A 21,942-nucleotide genomic window follows, 5' to 3' on the forward strand; every position below is an offset into this window, starting at 1 on the left:
CTTGACTCTCCACGTTCCAGATGTTTCTGTGCGGAAGCAGTTCAAGTGTGTGCCACCCTTCCCCGTGGTTGTCGGGCTTCATCGTCACCCCACCAGCTTTTCCGTCTCACATTCCAGTTTGCGACATCTGTCAGTCCTTCTTTCTCTTTCTCTCTCCATCCTTTTTTTCCTCTTTTAAATTGTGGTAAATTATACATAACATAAAATTTACCATCTTAGCCATTTTTAAGCGTACAGCTCAGCGGCATGAAGCACATTCACACGGTTGTGCCACCATCCCCACCAGCCGTCTCCAGAACTTTCCATCTCCCCAAACTGAAGCTCTGTCCCCAGGAAACACTGACTCCCGCCCCTCCCCCAGCCCCTGGCCCCCCATCCACTTTCTGTCTCTGTGGCTGTGGCTCCTCTGGGGACCTCCTGTGAGTGGACCACACAGTGTGTGTCCCTCTGTGTCTGGCTCACGTCACTGAGCATCACGTCCTCCAGGTCCGTCCATGTTGGAGCAGGTGTCAGGATTGCCTTCCTTTTCAGGGCTGCGTAATATTCCACGGTGTGGATGGACCACACTGTGTGGATCCATCATCCATCCATGGACACTCGGGGTGTTTCCACCTTTAGGCTGCTGTGAACGTGGGTGTGCACATACCTGTTTGAGTCCCTATTCTCAATTCCTTCAGGTCCACACCCAGAATTGATATTGCTAGGACATATGGTCAATCTCTGTTCAATTTTTTGAGGACCCACCAAACTATTTTCCCGACAGCTGCACTGTTTTCCATTCCCACCACCAGCGCACGAGGGTGCCAATCTCTCCACAGCCTCAACAAACCTGTTACTTTCTGTTGTTTGATAATAGCCATCCTCATGGGTGTGAACATTCTCTTTTTACTCTTTTCCTTTGCGAGGAGTGTAGGGCCAACTGCAAGATCAGAGGTCACAGTCTCCACGCAAGACTGCCCTCACTTCTGACACCAGTCGCAAGTTCAGGGGTGTTCTGGGGTGAACTGTCCCCCCCCCAAATTCATATGTTGAGTCTTAACCCCCAGGACCTCAGAATGTGGCCTTGTTTGGAAATAAGGTCTTTTCGGATGTAATCCCGTTAAGGTGACGTCATTAGGGCAGGCCTAACCCATTGTGATTGGTGTCCTTATAAAAAGGGGGACGTTTGGACACAGACACGCACAGCGGGAGGACGCCACGTGAAGATGGAGGCAGAGATTGGGGTGACGCTTCTAGCAGCCGAGGATGGCCAGGGACCCTGGAAGCTGGGAGACTCAGAACTCACTCAGAGCTGGTGCAGCACGGGCTCGGTTCCCAGAGATCAAGATTGCGGATGCAGGGGCCGGCCCGATGTCGCAGCGGTTAAGTGCGCACATTCTGCTTCAGCGGCCCGGGATTCGCTGATTCGGATCCCGGGTGCGGACGTGGCACCGCTTGGCAGGCCATGCTGTGGGAGGCGTCCCACATATAAAGTAGAGGAAGATGGGCACAGATGTGAGCTCAGGGCCAATCTTCCTCAGCAAAAAAAGGATTGGCAGCAGTTAGCACAGGGCTAATCTTCCTCAAAAAAAAAAAAAAAAAAAAAATTTTTGCTTGAAACTAAACAGCTCTTGGTTTCCCGTGCCATTCTTTGTCCCAGGACAAAGTTTGAACTCCTGGGTATGGACACAGTGGCCTCCCAGCCTGGGCCATGGGACCTTCCCGGACTCACCTCTCCCCCGACTCTGCCCTGCCCCATCGCACACCCACCCTGCCCCACGCCAGGCCCTGTGATTCCCTAAGTGGATCCCGTTTGAAGGCCTCTGGACTTTTGCTGGATGACTCCCTTCTTCTGGAACCTTCTACCTTCCGGAGCTGTCCTGCGCGTCCGTCACGGTCCCAAATTCAATTTGACAAACATAGCTCCGTGCCTACAGTATGTCTGACATTCTGACCTTAGCCCATCGCACCCCAGGCCAGATGCCATCCTTCCTTGGTACTTCCCTATTAAATTTGCTACTGAATGGATAGTAAATGAACAAATTCGCATTATAAAAGATACCCTAAGTCTGCGGGAGGGTTTCTTCTGGCGCTATTGACCTGCTGTGATCGCTGATTCTTAGGAGTGGTAGGGGGGCCGTCCTGGGCGCTGTGGGGGGTTGAGCAGCATCCCTGGCCCCCACCCACTCGATGCCAGGAGCACCCCCAGTGTGACACCCACAGACATCCCCAGATGTCCCCCAGTGCCCCCTGAGGGCTAGGGCCAGCCCCTGTGGGAACCCCTGGTATATAAGATAACACATAAAAATACCCCCCACCAAATGCCCCCTCCATCTCTCTCCCCCGCGGAAGGCATGGTTAATACTTCAGTGCATCGATCTTCTGGGCCATGAATTAAATGCACAAATGTGCAAAAAAAGAAAAAAAAAAAACTTTAAAAAACGTAGGCTCCTTCTGTGCACAATGTTCTGTGACTTTGTCACATTAGTATGTATCTGGGTCCTTCGTTCTTTTTAACGGCTCGGCAAACTTTTTCCATAAAGGGCCAGAGAGCAAAGATCTTTAACGTTTGTGGGCCGGACGGTCTCCGCCGACGACCCAGTTGCGTGGAAGCGCCGTCGGCAGGCTGGATGCGGCCCGGGGGCCCCAGGTCACACTGACTTCTGTTTTAGACCAGCGTTGTCCATCAGGGTTTTCAGTGACGATGGAAATGTCGCTGGATGGATGGAAATGATGTGGTACCACTCACCCCATGTGGGTATTGAGCGCTTGAAATGTGGCCAGTGCGCTGGACGAGTGTCATTTTTCATTTGTTTCACTGAGGCATGTGTTTTGTCGGTCCCCTACGGCGGACGGGACCCCGCGTGGGCAGCCCCTGCTGATCCCCACGCCCACCTCGGACCACCCGCCCTCGTGATTTCGGCGGCAGGCAGAATCCGAAAGTGGGTCCTAAGGTGTCTGCCCCCGGCGTATGCGCCCTGTGTAAGCCCTTCTCTGCCAGTTGAAAGGACTATGAAATATGAAGCCATGGTCCTCCCCCCATCCTTGATTAAGTGACATGGGACGTGCAAAGGGCCAGGATGTGGCTCCCACAAATACGTCACATTCTACAAGACTCCGCGTCCTGGCAGACCAGAGTGGGTTTCTCCTGCTGGCTTGGAAGAAGTCACTACCACGTTGTCGGGGGGCCTGTGAGCCGGAGGCCCCTGGGAGCTGAGGGCAAACCCTGACCGACAGCCAGCAAGCAAGTGGGGACCTCAGTCCTACAACCACGAGAAAACAAATTCTGCCAACAGCAGGGAGCTTGGAAGTGGACCCTTTCCCGGTTAAGCTTTTGGGTGAAAACACAGCCCAGGTGACGCCTTGACTGCAGCCTGGGAGACCCCGAGCAGAGGACGGAGCCACCACGTGCCAGAATCCTGACCCATGGAAACCACGAGACGGTAAATGTGTGCTGTTTTAAGCTTCCGCGTCGGTGGTAATTCGTTACGCAGCAGTAGCTGACTGACACACTTTCTCCACGTTGGCCCTTCCTTCCTCCCTCCTGCCCCAGGGCGTTTACACATTTTGCTCTTACGGTGTGGACATCCGTTCCTTCCACTGGGCACTTACTGAATTCCTGTTTATCCTTCAGAACTCAGGTAACTCGTCTCTCCCTCGGGAGACCCTCCCTGATCCACTCTCCAGATCAAAGCTCCCTTTTACCCAGACTCAAATCCCCCACGGACACGTCTCTGTTTTCCAGCCTTTATCGTAGCTGTCATTTTAATTTCTTTGGGTCTCTGCCACTAAGATTTCAGCTCTGTGAGCTGGGAGTCGCATCTGTCTCATTCGGGGCTGGGTACCCAGCCCAGAGCAGCCAGGCCCGGCCCGGCGTCAATATGGGACGGACGGAAAGCTGAATGAATGGTGCTTCTATATTCGATGCTAAATAGCAGAAGGGCCCCTAATGATGGTGATGACAAGACAGTTTAGAAAACCCAGGGGTGAGGGTGGGAGGCAGCGGGGTGTGAATGAATAGAGTGTGCGTGTTGGGGGGGTTGTCGATGAGCTCATTCGCCGAATTTGAGTTTCCAGCTCTAATCACAGAAGTGAATCTTGCAGTCTTTGTCCCTAAAGCATTTCATCAAGTGATTCTTAGAGATTCCCTGGCTTCTCGGAAAGCAATTCAGCTCAAGTGTAAGAATAAAGGGCGAGTGTTACACGGCCCCGCTGCCCACCACCCCCGCGCAGCTCTCCTTTCTCGTCGGCTCCGGATGGTGGCAGCGAGGCACAGAGTGGTCGTTCTCAGGAGGGACCCGTTTCCCTGAGGATGGAACATTCTGGCCAGGCCCCAGCGTAGGATTCCACACTTAACAATAGAAAGACAGGATGCTCAGATAAATTTGAATTTCAGATAAACAACAAATACTATTTTTTAGTATAAGTGTGTCCCAAATATTGCACAAGACGTATTAGGGACTGTTTTAGGGTTCTCCAGAGAAACAGAATAGAATAGAGAGAGAGAGAGAGAGAGAGCACGAGTGGCGGGGGTGGGGCGCATTTTAAGGAATTGTTTCCCACGATTACAGGGGCCGACAGGTCCGAAATCAGCAGGAGCAGGAAGAGTTCCTGTTGCAGCTCAAGTACAAAGGGAACCTGGAGGCAAAATTCATGCCTTCTTGGGGGACCGCAGTCTTTTCTCCAAATGCCTTCAACTGATTGGACGAGGCCCACCCACATTATGGAAGCTGATCTTCTTTAGTCAACATCTGCTAATTTAAATGTTAATCTCATCTACAAATCACCTTCCCAGCAACATCTAGAATAATGTTTGACCAAACAACTGGGCACCCCATCCTAGCCAAGCAGACGCATGAAGTCAACCATCCCAGGGCCGCCATGCTACAGAAGGATGCTTTGTCTGTCTGAAATTCAAGTTTAACCGGATGTCCTGTATTTTATCTGACACCCAGGCCTGCCGTTCATCCCTACGGGCCTCAAAAGCAGCCTCACTCCCTCCAGGGAGGCACCCGGCCCAGTGGGCACCTCCGCGGAGCCCCGTCAAGGGAAATCGGATGGGATGGTCCCCCAGCTTCCTTCTCTGCCGTGTTCTAAGAGGGGGAAAACGTATCGGAGGGCAGGTATGAGTCATTCTGCGCCCACGCAGCATCCCGGGGGCGCCGAGGCGAGGGCAGGTAACCGGATCCACCTCTTCAGAAATCCTAAAGGTGATTCATCCCCTCGGAGAAAAGGGGCTGCTGGAGAACACATTGGCTTTGGAGGAAAGGTGTGCTCAGGGGTCAGGAACGTGAGAGAGTGATCTCCGGGGGGCCGGGGCTGCGTTGGCACATCCGAGACTTGGATGAGGGTTCTGATCGGCAAGTGGCAGAAACCAGCTGCTTTAAGGGAAAAAGAGAATTGGTTGGCTCTTGACGCTGAGACGTTTCAGAGGCAGAAGTGCCAGCCCTCAGCATGTCGCACCCTCTCAGCTCTGCTTTCTGAGAACTTAAGATCCCGGAGAGGGACAGATTGACCGGATGGCAGGATTTCGTCCCGCCCGTCCGACGGAGGGGAAGCTGGAGGCCAGAGACCAGAGACGTTACATCGCACAGCTATTTCTCACCCTGCAGCCTTCCTGATAAGCGATTTATAAAAAACAGCGTTCACTGTCACGATGGACAAACAGCCTCTGGCTCAAATTTTGCAGACGTAGAAAAATGAAGCCGACAATTAACTCTTGAATGGCATTTCATGGATCAAGTGGCGTCGTATTTGTTTTCTAGGCTGCAAAACAATATTGCTGCGAGCTGAGTGGCTTAAAGCTACACACATCTGTGACCTCTCGGTGTCCGTGGGTCAGGGGTCCGGGCACAGCTCAGCTGGGTCCACTGCTCAGGGTCCCTCATAGGACTGACATCAAGGTGTCAGCGGAGATTGCTGTCTCATCTGAGGCCTCGACTGGCAGAGGATCAGCCTCCAAGCTCACGAGGTTGTCGGCGGAATTCAGTTCCACGTGGTTGCAAGACCGAGGGCTCCATTTTCTTTCCGGCTGTGGACGGCAGGCCGCCCTCAGCCCCTTGCTGTGTGGACGTCCCCAACATGGCCACCTGGTTCACCAAAGCCAGAAAGACAGAGTCTCTGAGCAAGATGGGCATTATAATCTGATGTAACGTAATCACATACAGATAATCAGTTATATCCCACCCCCTTTGCCCTGGTCTATGGGTTAGAAGCAAGTCGCAGGCCCGTCCACTCTCGTGGGCAGAGGTGCGACCCCCAGGAGGCAGGTCATGGTCGCCATCTTGGAATCCGTCTGCCACAGGCGTTAATTCATCTCTCGGGGGCTGACAAGCTCTCAGATGGTGCTTCGTGACCCACTTTCCAAGCACGCAGCATCTCACGGGCCTCACGGGGGTGAAGCCACCGCCCCAAAGACAGCAAGTGACGAGCAGAAGGAGAAGGCCACTTCACCAGCCACCTGCGCTGGGACACCCGGGCAAACTCTGGTCCTCATATTTGTAAACATCAATACTTTAGTGACGACTTACCAGCTGGGGGTGGCCGTTAGCAAGGACTGGCAATATTTCTAAAGGGCCAGAGAGTAACTATTTTTGGCTTTGCAGCCCAAATTGGTCTCGTTGTGACTTCTCAACTCTGCCATTGTGTCCTGAAGGCAGCCAAAGATAGCAGGCACCACAGGCTTTCTCAAGCTCGACACTGTTGACTTCTTGGGCTGGGTCATTCTCTGGGGTGAGATGGGTGTCCTGGGCACTGTGGGGTGTCGAGCAGCCTCCTGGCCCCCTCCCATTCGATGCCAGGAGCAGCCCCAGTTGTGACAACCACAAATGCCTCCAGACGTGGCCACATGTCACGTGGAAGGCAAATTCACCCCCAGTGGAGAAGCGCTGATGTCATCAAATGGGCGTGTCTATGTCTCAATAAAACTTTATTTATAAAAACAAGCGGGGAGCCAGCCGACACCTGGACTAGACATTTCCCTGTAAGATGAGGTCAGTCTGCGCTGGGACCGGGCTGTCCTCTGCCCCTCTTGGCTTTCCACGTGGCTGACTTTACTTATGGTAACAGGTGAGTCAGCCGAAAACACGACCCTCGGACAAAGTGGGCTGGATGGGATCCCAGGGAGGAACTAATTGCAGACACGACACTCCATGAACGCGAGAAAGGAGGGTCTGTGACTGGGGGTGCAAGAGGTCAGGAGGGCTCCCTGGAGGAGGGGACATTCACCTGGACCAAAAGCGGAGGCCACAGAGCATAGATAAGGCTGCTGCACACACCCCGAGAGCGGAGATGGGGGGCTCGACGGTGGGGAGGGCTCCACCTGACACCCCCAAGACCCACCTCCCCAGTCTAACCGTGAGAAAAACGCCAGACGAACCCCAAGAGAGGGGCGTTCCCCAAAATACGGAGACTGCCCCGGGGCATCGGAAACAAGAAAGTCTGAGAAACTTTCACGGCCCACAGGGGCATAAGGAGGCGTGAGGACTGAGTGTCCCGTGGGGTTCTGGGACAGAGAAGGACATCAGGGGAAACTGAGGACTCTGAACAGACTTTGGTTAATCATAATGTATCGATATTAGTTCATGAATCGTGACAGATGTACCGCACCCATGTAAGATGTGGACAACTGGGGAAACTGAGGCCCAGCGTATGGGGACGCTCCACAGCAGTGTCTCCGTCTGCTCTGGCGGCCAGAACAAAATATCACAGATGGGAGCTTCAAGGACACACATTTACCGTCTCGCAGTTCTGGAGGCTGGAAGTCCCAGATGAAGGTGTCACTAGGTCCTGATCCTGGTGAGGGCTCTCCTCTCGGCGTGCAGACGACCACCGTCTCGCTGTGGCCCCACACGGCCTTTCCTCTGTGCTCGCGGAGAGAGAGCTCTCTGGTGTCTCTTCTTACGAGGATACTAAGCCCATAGGGTCAGGGCCCCACCCCTGTGACCTCACATAACCTTAATCTCCCCCCCAAAAGCCCTATTTCCACATACAGTTGCTTCTCTGGGGTTAGGACCTCAACACGTGGATTGGAGGGGGTCACGAGTCAGTCCATAGCAACTGCCTTCTCAATTTTTCTGTACTTCTAAAACTGTTCTAAAACATAAAGTCTACTTTAGAACCCAAAGCAAAATATCCGACATTAGACTGGTCTTGAGCCGGGGGGTGGGGGAGACAGCGTCGTCCGGGCTCCTGGCACTGTGGGAGAGGCTGGGTGGGTGACGAAGGAACCGTCTGAACAAACAGAGACCCCCCCTGCGGACCAGCAGCGTCGGCACCGCGGGGAGGGTGTTAGAAACGAGGAATCTCTGTCTTACCCCAGACCTGCTCACCCAGAGGCTGCATTTTAACATGATTCTGGAGGATCCGTGGGGCACACTGGGGTTTGAGAAGTCCCTCCCCAGGCGTTCACCCAACGTGCAGGGGCTGCTGTGGCTGTGGGGCTCCCCCTGAGTGAATTCGGGCTCCAGGAATGCAGGAAATGGAGGAGGAGCAGGTCTGGGGGGAGCTAGGGGCTTCTGGTAGACTCGGTGAAACTGAGGGGCCAGCGAGAGGGCCATCCTTCCATCATCACTTGCTGGGCGCTGGGCACGTTCTGGGCGTCGCAAATACGAGGGGCAGCACAGCAGATGGTGGCAACTACAGTGCACTGGAGCCGACATTGCCCCCCCCCACCCCACCTTGGGAGAGCCGATTGCTAAAGTTTCAGGAATTTTGGAAGCTGATGATTAAACTCAGACATTATCAAAGATTAAGTTCTATAAACTCACAGTTTTAAAAATTATATTACAAAGCAAGTCACTAAGCACTCCAAATTCACCGCTTCCTATTTATTTTCCCATATTTTACAATTATCTCCCCCCCTCCCCGGGGTGGGGGGCAGCTACAGCCCTCGGGTCACATCTGGTCTGCCACCTGCATCTACGCAGCCCTAGAGCTCCGTTATTTTTGCGTTTTAAGTGATCAAAGGAGAAGCATATTTCGTGCGGTGTGAATATTATATGGGATTCAGATTTCAGCGTCCATAAGGAAGTGTGATGGGAACCAGGGCACGTCCAGCTGTTCACATGTTGCCTGTAACACAGTTAGTTCCTTATCCGCAGAGTCCGGTCGTTGTGAGCCAGACCATATGGCTCACAAAGATGACAATGTTTACCCTCGAGTCCTTTATAGGAAATGTGCGGAGCTCGGGTCTAGGATCGTGGGGTTATTTACATCTGTCATATCTGTACGGTGGAAAGTTTATACAGCGTCCTGTGGAAATTAATAAAAGAAACCTTAACTCAACTGGAGTCGAGAAGTCCTGTAGGGGAAGCTCTCGCCCATCCCACATCCTCAATGACACCAAACTGGAAGATTGACAGATGCCTGTATCTTGGACCAGAAGTACAACTACTTTACTACTGGAGGAAGATTTCTCTCCCTGCCCAGCAACAGCGCAGCCAATGAGAAAACCCACAGCTCAGCCAATGAGAAGCCTCTGCAGCCCAGCCAATGAGAATCCCAGCAGCTCAGCCAATGAGAAGCCTCCACAGCTCAGCCAATGAGAAGCCCCACAGCTCAGCCAATGAGAATCCCTGCAGTTTAGCCAATGAGAATCCCAGCAGCTCAGCCAATGAAAAGCCTCCACAGCTCAGCCAATGAAAAGCCTCCACAGCTCAGCCAATGAGAAGCCTCCACAGCTCAGCCAATGAGAAACCCCGCAGCTCAGCCAATGAGAATCCCCGCAGTTTAGCCAATGAGAATCCCTGCAGCTCAACCAATGAGAAGCTTCTGCAGCTCAGCCAATGAGAAGCCGTTGCTGCCCTGAACTGCTACTTTCCCCCAATGGGCTCGCTTAGAACAGGCCCTCCCTCTCCCGCTTTCTGTATAAAAGCAGCTCCCCTGCTTCCTTCTCCGCATTTGCCTATGGCTTGTCATGGCATGCACATCTGAGATTGCAATTCTTTTGGCTATTCCTGAAAAAACTCATTTTGAGATTTTTCGAGTCAGCAGTTCACACTGTGCATCTTGTCCCAACTCTGTTCAATGGTGTCGTGCGAGCAGCTAGAAATCAGCCAGAGTGGGAACATTTACACCACGGAAATTGGCAGATGCTACAAATTGAGGCTCCTCCCCCCATCAGGGAGCCAGTTGTTAAACATTTGCCAATTTTGATGGAGCTGAGATCCCAGCGACAGTAAATACGTGATAGACTGTCAAGGGAGGGACTCGAGAGAGATGTGTCCCTCCAGTGGGGATGCTGGTGGCTGTGGATGGTCATAGAGAGAGCGCCCAGGGCCACAAAGGACCCCATGGGCATCAGAGCTAGAAATAAGTCAGGCTCCATCTTGTTCTCTCTGTATCTTTATGCTCTTCTATTGCAGGCTGAATAACGGCCCCCAAAGATGTCCACATCCTGATCCTGGAACCTATGAATATGTCACCTTATGTGGCAGAGGGACTTTTCAGAGGGGTTAAGTCAAGGACCCTGAGATGGGGGTTGGTTCTGGATTCTCAGGGGGCCCAGTGTCATCAGAGGGAGGTGGGAGGGTCAGAGGCCGAGATGGAGACGCTGCGCTGCTGGCCGTGCGGATGGAGGAAGGGGCCCCGAGCCCAGGACGTGGCGCCTCTGGAAGCTGGAGGAGGCGGGACACACTCCTCCCCTGGGGCCTCCGCGAGGAACATAGCCCTTCCTTTTAGACTTCTGACCTCCAGAACTGTAAGATAAAAAAATCTGTGTTCCTTTAAGCCACTAGGTTTGTGGCAATCTGTTACAGCAGCCCTGGGAAGCTCACACATTCTTTCTAGCAATGGACCCCTGTGGCCCACAGGGAGCCCGCGTGCACCAGCCCGGCCATCAGTCAGGTTGAATCTCTTTTTTGTGACTTTTGTGAGTGGAGTCTGCTGGCACTGGACTCTGTTGGTGGCCTCACGTCTGCACAAGAAGACCCCTGCTTAGGGAAAGAGAAACGCCTTCCACTCTGACCCACTTCCTCTGTCCCTTTTTTGCTGGCATCCAGGTCGCGGTCCCCGTGTCCGGGAGCCATGGAGCCCACCGTGGGTGACTTACAGCTCACGCCCGGGGCCACAAAGGAAGTCCCTGCTCCAGATGCCGCATGCTGCCGAGCGGCCCTCTCTGCTGTCGTGGCCACCAGCATCATCGTCATCACCCTGGGAGCCCTCGTGGGTGAGTGGCTGGGGGCTTGCCCGGGTTCACACACCAGGCGACTTGCACAGAGACGCTCGGCAGTGGCTCAGTGGAGTCTGCACGATAATCGCAGAGCAAAGGGCTGGGCGTGCAAGCGTGGGATTGAAGGCTGGTCCTCCAAGCCCCCCCCCAGAGCTCAGACATGCAGGCCAGGTGCAGGGTATGGGGCGCGCTTAGCTCCCATCTGGGCGGGCAACTCAATACCTGCAAATTTCAGATTTCCCACTGACGGGGTGAAAAGGAGACAACTAGGGATGGTGAAATGAGCTTTTTTAAACTCCTGAGAAATTTGAAAAATACCAAAAAGTATAAAAAATGAATAATTGTTTATATTCCTGCCGCCCACAATCAACAATGACTCCTATTTCATATTCGCTCCCCGTATATTTTCACATTATTTGCGGTGAATCATACAAAACCATGACCCGTGTATACGATGGGGGGCTCCAGTTAGAAAAATAAACAAAGGAAGCTCTTTTCACGTTTGAACAGACCGGCCGAAAGATACCTACGAACCGTGTGCTGTCCTGCATCCCGCTGTCCATCGGTGCTGTCCAAGCCGGGAGCCCCCAGCCCCAGGGGCTGTCTAGAGTTAAATCAATTAAAATCAAATAATGCTTAAAACTCAATTCCTCGGTCCCCACCAGCCACGTTTCAGTGGCTCAGGGCTACTGTGGTGCACGGTGCAGATCTAGAAGGTTCTGTCATCACGGGACGTTGGGCCGGGCAGCCCTGCTCTGGAATGGGGCTTATTCTGACATGAGGGGCGTCCTGCAGTTTTATTTGGGGATGTGAGAGGCCCTTTTCTTTTATGAAATGGTGATAGTCAGTGGCAGTTGGGGGGATGCTCTCATGTGGAGAAATAATAAGTTGCAATCCTACGTGGATCCCCCTAATTTATCTACATCTTTGTGGAACGGCCACCCCAGCTCGCAGCCCGGCACGTCTCACGGAGGCCCCCTAGTGGCTGCGGGCATCAACTGCAGGAAAATTGGGCTCGGTGTGCAAGTGTGTTGTGTGTGTGCCGTATGAGTGTGTGCATGTGTGCATGAGGGTGTATGTGTGCATGTGCGTATGCGTGTGTTGTGTGTGCGCGTGCATGTTCACGTGTGAATGTTGCTGTGTGCGCACACGTGTGTGAATGTGTATGATTGGGTGCACTGTGTGAGTGTGCATGTATGTGTTTACATGTGCACATGCGTGCACACGTGTATGAGTGAATATTATTGGGTGCATGTGTGTGCACACGTGTGTGCGTGTGTATGATTGGGTGCATTGTGTGAGCGTGCGTGCATGTGTGTTTACGTGTGTATGCACGTGTACACATGTATCAGTGTATATTGTGTGTATATGTTCACACGTGCATTGCGTGCAGGCATGTATATTATTGTGTGTGTGTGTGCACGCATGTGTGTTTTGTGTGTGCACACATATCTGAGTGTGTATGGTTGGGGAGTGTGCACGTATGTATGTGTGTTCACGTGTGTGTGCATCTCCTCACACCAGGGAGAGGCGGGGGCAGCGTTTCACACCTGCCTTCTAGAAGCACAGACACATTTTGTGCACAACAGATAAACATAACCCCCCGCAGACCCTTGAAACTAAGGAAGGCTTTCAGAGGTGCTTAAAATTTTTAAAATTTTCTTTAATTAAAATGGGAATGTCTCCAGGCTGCTGGAAATTTCCACTGTAGACGTTAGCCGCGGGGACGCTGGGGGAGGCGCCGGGGGCTCTGAGCTCCTTCTCCCACTCCCAGAGCCCACGATGCTTTCAGAGGCCCCACGGGGAGGCTGGGCTCCCAGCACAGTGGTCCACACAGCGGGGCTCGGCTGTTCTCTTGTTTCTTGAATGAGAAAACCAACCGTTTTTAGAATCGGCTTAAAATATGTGTTCTGTCTATTGAATAAACGATCACCCAAGTTCTATCTCAAAGAATATTCATGAGAATTGGGAACCAGCCTTCACGGTTTCGGTGGTTGCCATCGTATTCTTCACTCTCAAACCTTTTATGATTATTATTCTCTACCATTGGGAGCCTTTCCGACAGCTGGGACCCGTGTTGTCGCCGAGGGTGGGTAGGGGGCGGTGGTGAGGCCCCTGCGGGATTCGGTGCCCCCTCCCTGGGGAGGATGTGGGGCCTCTGGTTCCAAAGTGGAGGGACGGTCTCCTGAGGCCGGTCAAGCTGTTTGGGGCTCCAGCGCTGCCCTCGTCCAGACCTGGGGACCTCTGGGGCCATGCGTGCTACCTGGGGGCCTTCCAGGGGGTGCCCCGGGGAGCTGAGCACGGGGCCCCGTTACTAATCGCTCGGGAAGTCAACTTGCCTGTCTGTCGGGGGGACCCCCCCCAGGTGGCGGGCCGACCCTGGGGGGCTCTCTCACGGCCCGGTGTCCCCGCAGCCTCCTTCTCCACGCAGGGCGTCGCCGTGGAGCATGCGGCCCGGCTGGGGGGCCTGCGCTACGCCGCCAGCCTGCAGCGGGAGGGCTCGGCCTACCACCGCGCGCTGACCGCCGCCCTGCAGACACTGGTGAGGCCGGACCCGGGGCCGCCGGGCGGCAGGGCGGGGCAGGGCCTGGGACCAACAGGACGAGGCCCGCGTGGCCAGGGCTGGTGCATTCTAGAATGCAGGGGGAGCCACATCCCGGGGACCGACTCCTGTGGGATTTGTAGCCCATGTGCCAAGGCTGTGAGCTGCATTCCAGGGGGGACGTGAAATGGGGCAGCTGCTGCGGGAAAGTCTGGCGGGTCCTGGGATGGTTCACCACCTCGGATGGACACCCCTGGACCCAGCAATTCCGCTCCTCAGGGTCCACCCAAAAGAAGCGCAAACTCACGTCCACACTGAAACTTGTGCGTGAATGTCCACAGCACCATGACTCACAATGGCCAAGAGGCGGACACGACCCGAGTGTCCACCAACAGACAAACGTGTCCCCCCACACGCTGGAATATTACGCAGCTGTGAAGAGGAGCGAGGCCCTGACACGGCCGCACGTGGACGGACCTGAACACATGACGCTCAGGGAGAGAAGCAGACACAGAAGGACACACGGCGTGTGATCCCATTGACGGGAAACGTCCAGAACAGGCAGATCCACAGACAGACAGCAGGCTTGTGGGGGCCAGGGGCTGGGGAGGGGGTGGGGGTGATGCTGATGGAGACGGGGCTTCTTGTTGGGGTGATGGAATGTTCTGGAATTAGAGGTGGTGGCTTTTCCCATAAGGCCAGAGAGTCGATATTTCTGGCTTTTCCGGGCCAGACAGTCTCTGTCTTGACTGCTCAGCTCTGCCATTGTGGCTGCAAAGCCGCCGTATATGACACATGAATGAACCGGCTGTGTGCCAATAAAACTTTATTGGTGGACACTGAAATTTGCATCATGTTGAAAATTTGCATCATTTTCATGCACCATGAAATACTATTTTTCTTTTGATTCTCTCCATCCACTTAAAAACGTAAAAACCATTGTTAGTTGGTGAACTGTACAAAAACGGGCCATGATTCGAATTCGGCCCACGGGCCGGGGTGGGCTGACTCAGTTCCCCACCCCAACGCTGCAGTGTCCAACAGCAACGTCACACGGGCCCCACGTGCCATTTAAAATTTTCTAGTAGCCACATTAAGGGAAAAAAACCCAGGTAACTTTAATTATAATATTGTATTTTATTTAACCCAGAATATCTAAGATAATACCATATCGACGTGCCATCAACATAAACAGAGGGGGAATTGAGATATTTCACATTTCTTTCTTTGTACAATGTCTTCAAAATCCAGTGTGTATTTCATACGCACATGTCGGTTTGGACGCTAAGTTTCCATCAGGAATACTTGATCCATATTTAGATCCCTTGACATTTACATACTCAAGTTGCTCCAAACACACTTAAGAGTTTTCCAGTAATTGCATCGAGTATCCGTTTTGAATCTTTTTTTTTTGAGGAAGATTAGCCCTGAGCTGACATCTGCGGCCAATCCTCCTCTTTTTTTTTTTTGCTGAGGAAGACTGGCCCTGAGCGCACATCCATGCCCATCTCCTTCTACTTTATATGTGGGACGCCTACCACAGCATGGCGTGCCAAGCGGTGCCATGTCCGCACCCAGGATCCGAACCGGCGAACCCCGGGCTGCTGAAGCAGAACGTGCACACTTAACCACTGCGCCACCGGGCCGGCCCCCTGTTTTGAAATTTAACCACAAATTAATTAAAATTAAATAGAATGTAAAAATCAGTTGCTCTGTGGCACCAGCCATGTTTCAAATGCTCAATAGCCACCTGTGGCTGGCGGATGCCATATAGGGGTTGAGTGGAACATTCTGGAAATTTGTGGAATGTTCTATGGGACAGCGCACGCAGGTCTAGATGGCAGGCAATGGGGACATGGAGCCAGAGACTGAAGTTCAGACAAGCAGGTTGGAATAAGAGAATTTCAGGAGGAAGAATCGACAGGCATGACATCACATGTGCACAGGAAACAGAGAGGGTGACCACGCAATTCAGCACCTAAGTCAGAGGGCTTGTGACAGTAAACGGGGACACTGACGGTAATTGCACTGGGAGAGCAGATAAATGGGGACATGCGGTCACCCCTGGTACAGGGCACACGAGGTGCTGGGGAAGGACCCGGGACCCCCAGTCTTGGAGTTGCTGGGGACAGCACCTGGAGTGACAACATCCCAGTTAGCATGTTCACAGAATTGTGCAACCACCACCTCTAATTCCAGAACATTCCATCCCCCAAAAGCAGCCCCGTCCCCATCAGCATCACCCCCACCCCCTCCCGAGCCCCTGGCCCCCACGAGCCCACTCTCTGTCTGTGGATCTGCCTGTTCTGGACGTTTCACATAAATGGGGTCACACGCCGTGTGTCCTTCTGTGTCTGCTTCTCTCCCTGAGCGTCGTGTGTTCAAGGGCCATCCACGTGCAGCCGTGTCAGGGCCTCGCTCCTCTTCATGGCTGCGTAATATTCCAGCATGTGGATGGACACATGTGTGGATCCATCATTGATGGAGCAATATTTTCACATGAACAACTTCAAAATGCCCCTCCCCCTCTGTTACCCAGCTCCGTGACTCACCGTGTGTATGAGTTTAAGAGCAGGGGCTTTTCCGTGGGACACCCCATCCTCCAGCGCCCCCCACGCCAGGCCCCTGAGGGGACGGCAGCCCGCGCTGCGGTCTCAGCCTTTGCTGCCGTGTTTCCGTTGCAGTTTGTGAGCAGCTTTCAGGAGACGGAGCTGGAGGCCAGCTGCGTGGGCTGCACGGTGCTAAGTTACAGGTGAGCCGGGGGCCTCCTGGGGGGGTGACGGAACCCGGCTGGAGACCGGAAAGATTCTGGAAGATTCCGGCGCAGAGGAGCCCTCCGTCTCCAAGGGCCTGTCTCCTGCCTGCAGGAACGGGAACTCCAGCGTCCTCGTGCACTTCCGGCTGCACTTTGTGCTGCAAGCGCTGGAGACGCTGAGCCCGGGCCTGGAGGAGGAGCTGCTGCAGCGGGGTCTCCGCGCGAGGCTGCAGGGGCGAGGCCTCCCCCTGGCTGCCTACGGCACCATCGTGTCCGCCCAGCTCATAGGCAAGTAGGCCACGGCGACCGAAAGACAGGAGGCGGAGGCCGGAGGGACGCACCGTGGGAGGGTAGCTGGCTAAAAGTTGCCTTAAACTTGGGTTTTCCATAATGGCCCCTTCCTGGGAAAACAGAACACGTCTACACTGCTTTCCCCCCCTGTGGTGTAGACCAGGCACCGACAACCTGGGCACACCCAGAGTGTCACTATTTCCGTCTTTGCAGCCCATCGGGTCTGCGTCATGCCCACTCAACCCTCGTTGCACAAAAGCACCATAGACAATACGGAAATGAATGGGTGCAGTTGTGTATCGATAAAACTTTATTTACAAAAGCAAGCGGAGGGCTGGATTTGGCTCTCGGCCCTGGTGTGCTGGCCCCGGCATAGAAATAAGAGTGAATGCTCCGCTGTAAAGTTCACGGATGCTGTGCATCACGATTCGCACGCCAGACGTGAGTTCAGACTGTTGTCCGATTAAAGATCCGTCACCTTGACCTGGCCCCACTGGCCAGTTATGGTCCCCTCCCCACCGAGCCTGCCACGCTCCTTGAGTCTCAGCAACCGCGACATCAGCGCTAATAGGACTTTTTCCTTGGTGACGGAAACGGTTCACGTCTGCGCCATCCACCGCGGTGGCCGCCAGCGCCATGTGGCTGTCACACGTGATGGACGGGCGGCCAGAGAGACTGAGGCAGAGAACCCATCATTTCATTTCATCTTCAGTGATCGAAGTTAGAATTTAAGCGGCTCCCGAGGGGGACGGGGCAGCTCTCTGCTTTGCGTCATGGTGTCCTCCAGGGGACTCGGCCGTTCACTGACCGACTTTCCGTTTCTTCTCGGTTCCACCGCAGGAAGCCAGCGGGGGCCACCGACGGACAGAGACATGAAATCAGGTGTGTGTTTCTCTCTCCCGTGAGCTCCCTGCCCGGCTTTTCTGGAGAGTTCTCCCAAGCCTCTTTGCAGCACGCAGAGGCATCCCCAGGAGGCGGGAAATGCTGGTTTTTTGCGCCCCAGCCGCCCGCGGGGGCGGTGACTTCACAGTCCCGTGTGCGCAGAGGATCTAAAGAGGAGACACTTTGAATTATATACACACGGCCGAGCGTGATTAAGAGAAAACATTATTGGGTTGGTTTTTTTGTTTTTTTTTGCAAAGTGGTGGAAACCTGTTGTTAAAAGACACGAAACAAACAAAGCAAAACACGAAACAAACAGTTTGGGGGGGAAAAAGGAAAAAGAGTCAGTGCCATCTGGAATCTCGTTGCGTTGAATATTTTCCAGACAGCTCCCGAGACATTTGTAGATACATTTATTGAGCTTTATATCAGTGGCCCCCAACTAGGGGTGGTCCCGGCCCCCAGGGGACACTGGGTGACCTCTGGGGACATCTGTGGGTGTCACACTGGGGGAGCTCCTGGCATCGAGTGGGTGGGGACCAGGGATGCTGCTCAACCCCCCACAGCGCCCAGGACGGCCCCCCCCAGACCATGATCTGGCCCCAAATGTGAACTGTCTACTCAAAATAGCTAAAATGGTGAATTTTACGTTACGTGTATTTTTCCGCCATTAAAAACATTTAATTTCACCCATTTCTTACTTTTTTTGAGCACGGCTACTAGAAAATTTGGATGTACACACACACACGGCGGACGTACCCACATTTCTGCCGCCCAGCCCCGGCCTCGGAGCCGAGTGACGTTCTCGTGTGACGTCCCTGTCGTGATTCTGGGAAAATTATTCCAGAAACAGTCAGAGACGAGACAGCAGATCCGAGGTGTCTTCCGCGCTCCGGGGTGTCCGAGCGGAGAGGTGGCCGCGGCCGGGAGACGCGGAGTGAGGTCAGGAGCTCGGCCCTTCTCTGTCCTCAGGTCGCTGCCCGGCGGACGCCTTCGCCTGCGGGAACAGCCGGTGTGTCACTAAGGTGAACCCCGAGTGTGACGACAGCGTGGACTGCCCCGATGGATCCGACGAGGCCCGCTGTGGTCAGTCCACCCCTCTGGGACGTGAGCGTCCACTTGTCCTCGCCCAGCGGAGCTGTGGGCGCACAGCCCTTCATTAATTCCCCCCGGCAGCAATAAGTGATGACACGCGCAAAGTGCTTCCGACCCGGGGAAGCTCTCTCAAGCCTCGGTGTCCGGCTTTGCGGTGGGGTTGGTCACGCAGCACGAGCCCCCGTATGGCGGGCCACAGGCGTACAAATGTCCTGGGGCCACCATGACAAAGGGCCTCCGACTGGGCAGCTCAAACAGCAGAAACTGGCTCTCTCCCGGGTCTGGAGGCCAGAAGGCTGAGATCGAGGTGTCAGCAGGGCTGGTCCCCTCTGCCGGGGCCGTGAGGGAGCATCTGACCCATGCACTCCCCCAGCTGCCGGTGGTGCTGGCCTCTTTGGCGTCCCCTGGCTTGTAGAAGCGTCTCCCCCATCTCGGCCTGGGCCCGTCTCCCCATGTGTGTACCTGCGTCCAAATGTCCCCTTTTTATAAGGACACCGGTCACTGGATTTAAGGCCACCCTAGTGACCTTGTCTTAATTTGATCACCTGCCAAGACCCTTTTCCCAAATAACAGCACGTTCCAAGGTCCTGGGGTTTAGAACTTCAACGTCTATATGGGGACACAAGTCAACCCATAACCTCAGTCTCCAGCCTCTCCAGAGGTCGCGCTGATACCCACATGGCCCCTGTATCCCCCGCCCCCATCCACCCCACTGTCACATAAACCCTAGGCCGTGACACAAATCCCCAGGTAAATGAACACAGTCTTCTCAGGCGGGACATTCCAAGAGCTTAGAGGTTTCTCCCCTTCCTGGGGGCCCGGCTGGCCCTCTCTGTCTCGCAGACTGCGGCTTGCAGCCCGGCTGGAGGACGGCGGGCAGGATCGTGGGCGGCGTGGCGGCGTCCCCCAGGGAGTTCCCGTGGCAAGTCAGCCTCCGAGAGAACGGCGAGCACTTCTGCGGGGCGGCCGTGGTCGGGGCCCGGTGGCTGGTGTCGGCCGCCCACTGCTTCAACGAGTGAGCCCCACGTAGCCCACCCCGTCCCTGGGTCCCGCCTTCCCTCCCGCTCTGGGGACGCCACCGACCAGGAAAGGTGGCCAGGAAAGGTGGCGTCCCCAGAGCCCCTTGGAACTCTTTCTTTCTTCCTGTCTTTTCCTTTTCTGTTGTTTTTGTCAAATCTGAATACATTAAATCTTGGTAAGATATACATAACATAAATTTGCCATTTTAACTACTAAAATTCAGCGGCATGAAGCACATTCACACGGTTGTGCCACCATCCCCTCCATCCGTCTCCAGAACTTTCCATCTCCCCAAACTGAAGCTCTGTCCCCATGAAACACTGACTCCCACCCCTCCCCCAGCCCCTGGCCCCCCATCCACTTTCCGTCTCTGTGGCTGTGGCTCCTCTGGGACCTCCTGTGAGTGGACCACACAGTGTGTCCCTCTGTGTCTGGCTCACGTCACTGAGCATCACGTCCTCCAGGTCCCTCCACGTGGGAGCAGGTGTCAGGATTTCCTTCCTTTTCATGGCTGCGTAATATTCCAGTGTCTGCGTGGACCACACTGTGTGCGTCCATCATCCATCATGGACACTGGGGGCGCTCCCACTTTTTGGCTGCGGTGAACGTGTTTGAGTCCCTGTTTTCAACCCTTTTGGACATAGACGTAGGAGCGGAATTGCTGGCTCACACAGTCATCCTGTGTCTAATTTTTGGAGGAACCGCCATCCACTTTCCCACAACCGCTGCCCCGTCTTCCATTCCCACCAGCCGTGCACAACGCGCCAACTTCTCCACGTCCTCAGCAACACCTGTGCTTATCTGTCCTTTTGATTCCAGCCGTCCCCGTGGGCTCGGGGCGGCGTCTCATCGTGCTTCTGATCAGCACTTCCCTGATCATCGGTGACGCTGAGCATCTTTTCCTGTGCTCATCGGCCATTCATATAACTTCTTGGAAGAAATGTCCATTCAGAGCCTTTGCCCTTTTCTTTTTTTTCCTTGAGGAAGATTAGCCCTGAGCTAACATCTGCTGCCAATCCTCCTCTTTTTGCTGAGGAAGACTGGCCCTGAGCTCACATCCGTGTCCATCTTCCTCTACTTTATATGTGGGACGCCTACCACAGCATGGCTTGCCAAGCGGTGCCATGTCCGCACCTGGGATCTGAACCGGCGAACCCAGGGCCGCCGAAGCAGAACGTGTGCATTCAACCGCTGCGCCACCAGGCCGGCCCCCCAAGGACATTTTTAAAAATTGTGCCATGTCACCCAGTATTCAATCCATGTTCAGTTTTCCCCAGTTGTCGCAAGAGTCTGTCTTAGAGTTTTTTTTGCTTTTTCTTTCTTTCTTTCTTATTCTGATAAAATTTACCATTTTAGCCACTTTTAAGGCAGGAAGAGTTGTGACGTTGAGCTGAGAGGGGGTTGGGGACAGGCCCTGGAGGGAGGCTGGGCGCTGAGGGCGGAGGGGACCGGGGCCGTGGAGCTGGGCTGTGCAGCCCCCGGACGCCCAGGACCTGCCTGGGGCCGGGCGGCCAGCGACCAGCGCGGCTCAGGCAACAGGCTGGGCGGGTTTGGCCCCGGGCTCTGCTGGGAAGCGTGTTGTCCTGTGGACCGAGCGTGGGATCCGCGAGGCACATGTCCCTCGGGGCCGGGATCAGGATGAGGAGAGCGAGGCATTCGCCTGGGGGCAGCGATGCGAGGGGCCACCCGAGGCCCTCCGTCCTCCGATGGGGGAGATTTTCACGCCACCTTGTAAAACATCCAAGTGACGGCCGGGCGGCCCGGTGGTGCAGCCGTTAAGTTCGCACGTTCTACTTCAGCAGCCCCGGGTTCGCTGGTTCGGATCCCGGGTGCGGACAGGGCACCGCTTGGCAAGCCATGCTGTGGTGGGCGTCCCACATATAAAGTAAGGGAAGATGGGCACGGATGTGAGCTCAGGGCCAGTCTTCCTCAGCAAAAAGAGGAGGATTGGCAGCAGATGTTAGCTCAGGGCTAATCTTCCTCAAGAAAAAAAAAATCCAAATGAATGCAAGAGAAAAAAATCCTCGATGAACAGAACGTACAATTTTAGAATGAAGACCTGATGGGCCAGGCCGGGGTCCGGGGAAGGGGAGGGACGGGAACGGGTGGGGTGCCGTGTTTACGTAAAATGTCGATATTGTGTTCATCCTGGAGTTTTTTGCATCCATTTAGATGTTTCACAAGTCGGTGTGAAAAGACACTTTCTTA

The 21,942-nt window shown here is 54.4% G+C and overlaps 1 protein-coding gene across 1 annotated transcript in view; it reads left to right on the top strand.

Moving 5' to 3' along the window:
- Positions 1–21,942, top strand: part of TMPRSS9 (transmembrane serine protease 9) — a 44,469-nt gene that overhangs the window by 11,061 nt on the left and 11,466 nt on the right. Inside the window, exons 2-8 of the mRNA XM_070272436.1 lie at positions 10,980–11,146; positions 13,564–13,691; positions 16,376–16,443; positions 16,559–16,734; positions 17,578–17,619; positions 18,592–18,705; positions 19,558–19,729. Of these exons, the coding sequence (XP_070128537.1) occupies positions 11,005–11,146; positions 13,564–13,691; positions 16,376–16,443; positions 16,559–16,734; positions 17,578–17,619; positions 18,592–18,705; positions 19,558–19,729 (842 nt within the window). The 5' untranslated portion in view covers positions 10,980–11,004. The remainder of the gene's footprint in view (positions 1–10,979; positions 11,147–13,563; positions 13,692–16,375; positions 16,444–16,558; positions 16,735–17,577; positions 17,620–18,591; positions 18,706–19,557; positions 19,730–21,942) is intronic.

Source organism: Equus caballus, chromosome 7, assembly GCF_041296265.1.
Source record: "Equus caballus isolate H_3958 breed thoroughbred chromosome 7, TB-T2T, whole genome shotgun sequence".
NCBI classification, from domain to species: Eukaryota; Metazoa; Chordata; class Mammalia; order Perissodactyla; family Equidae; genus Equus; species Equus caballus.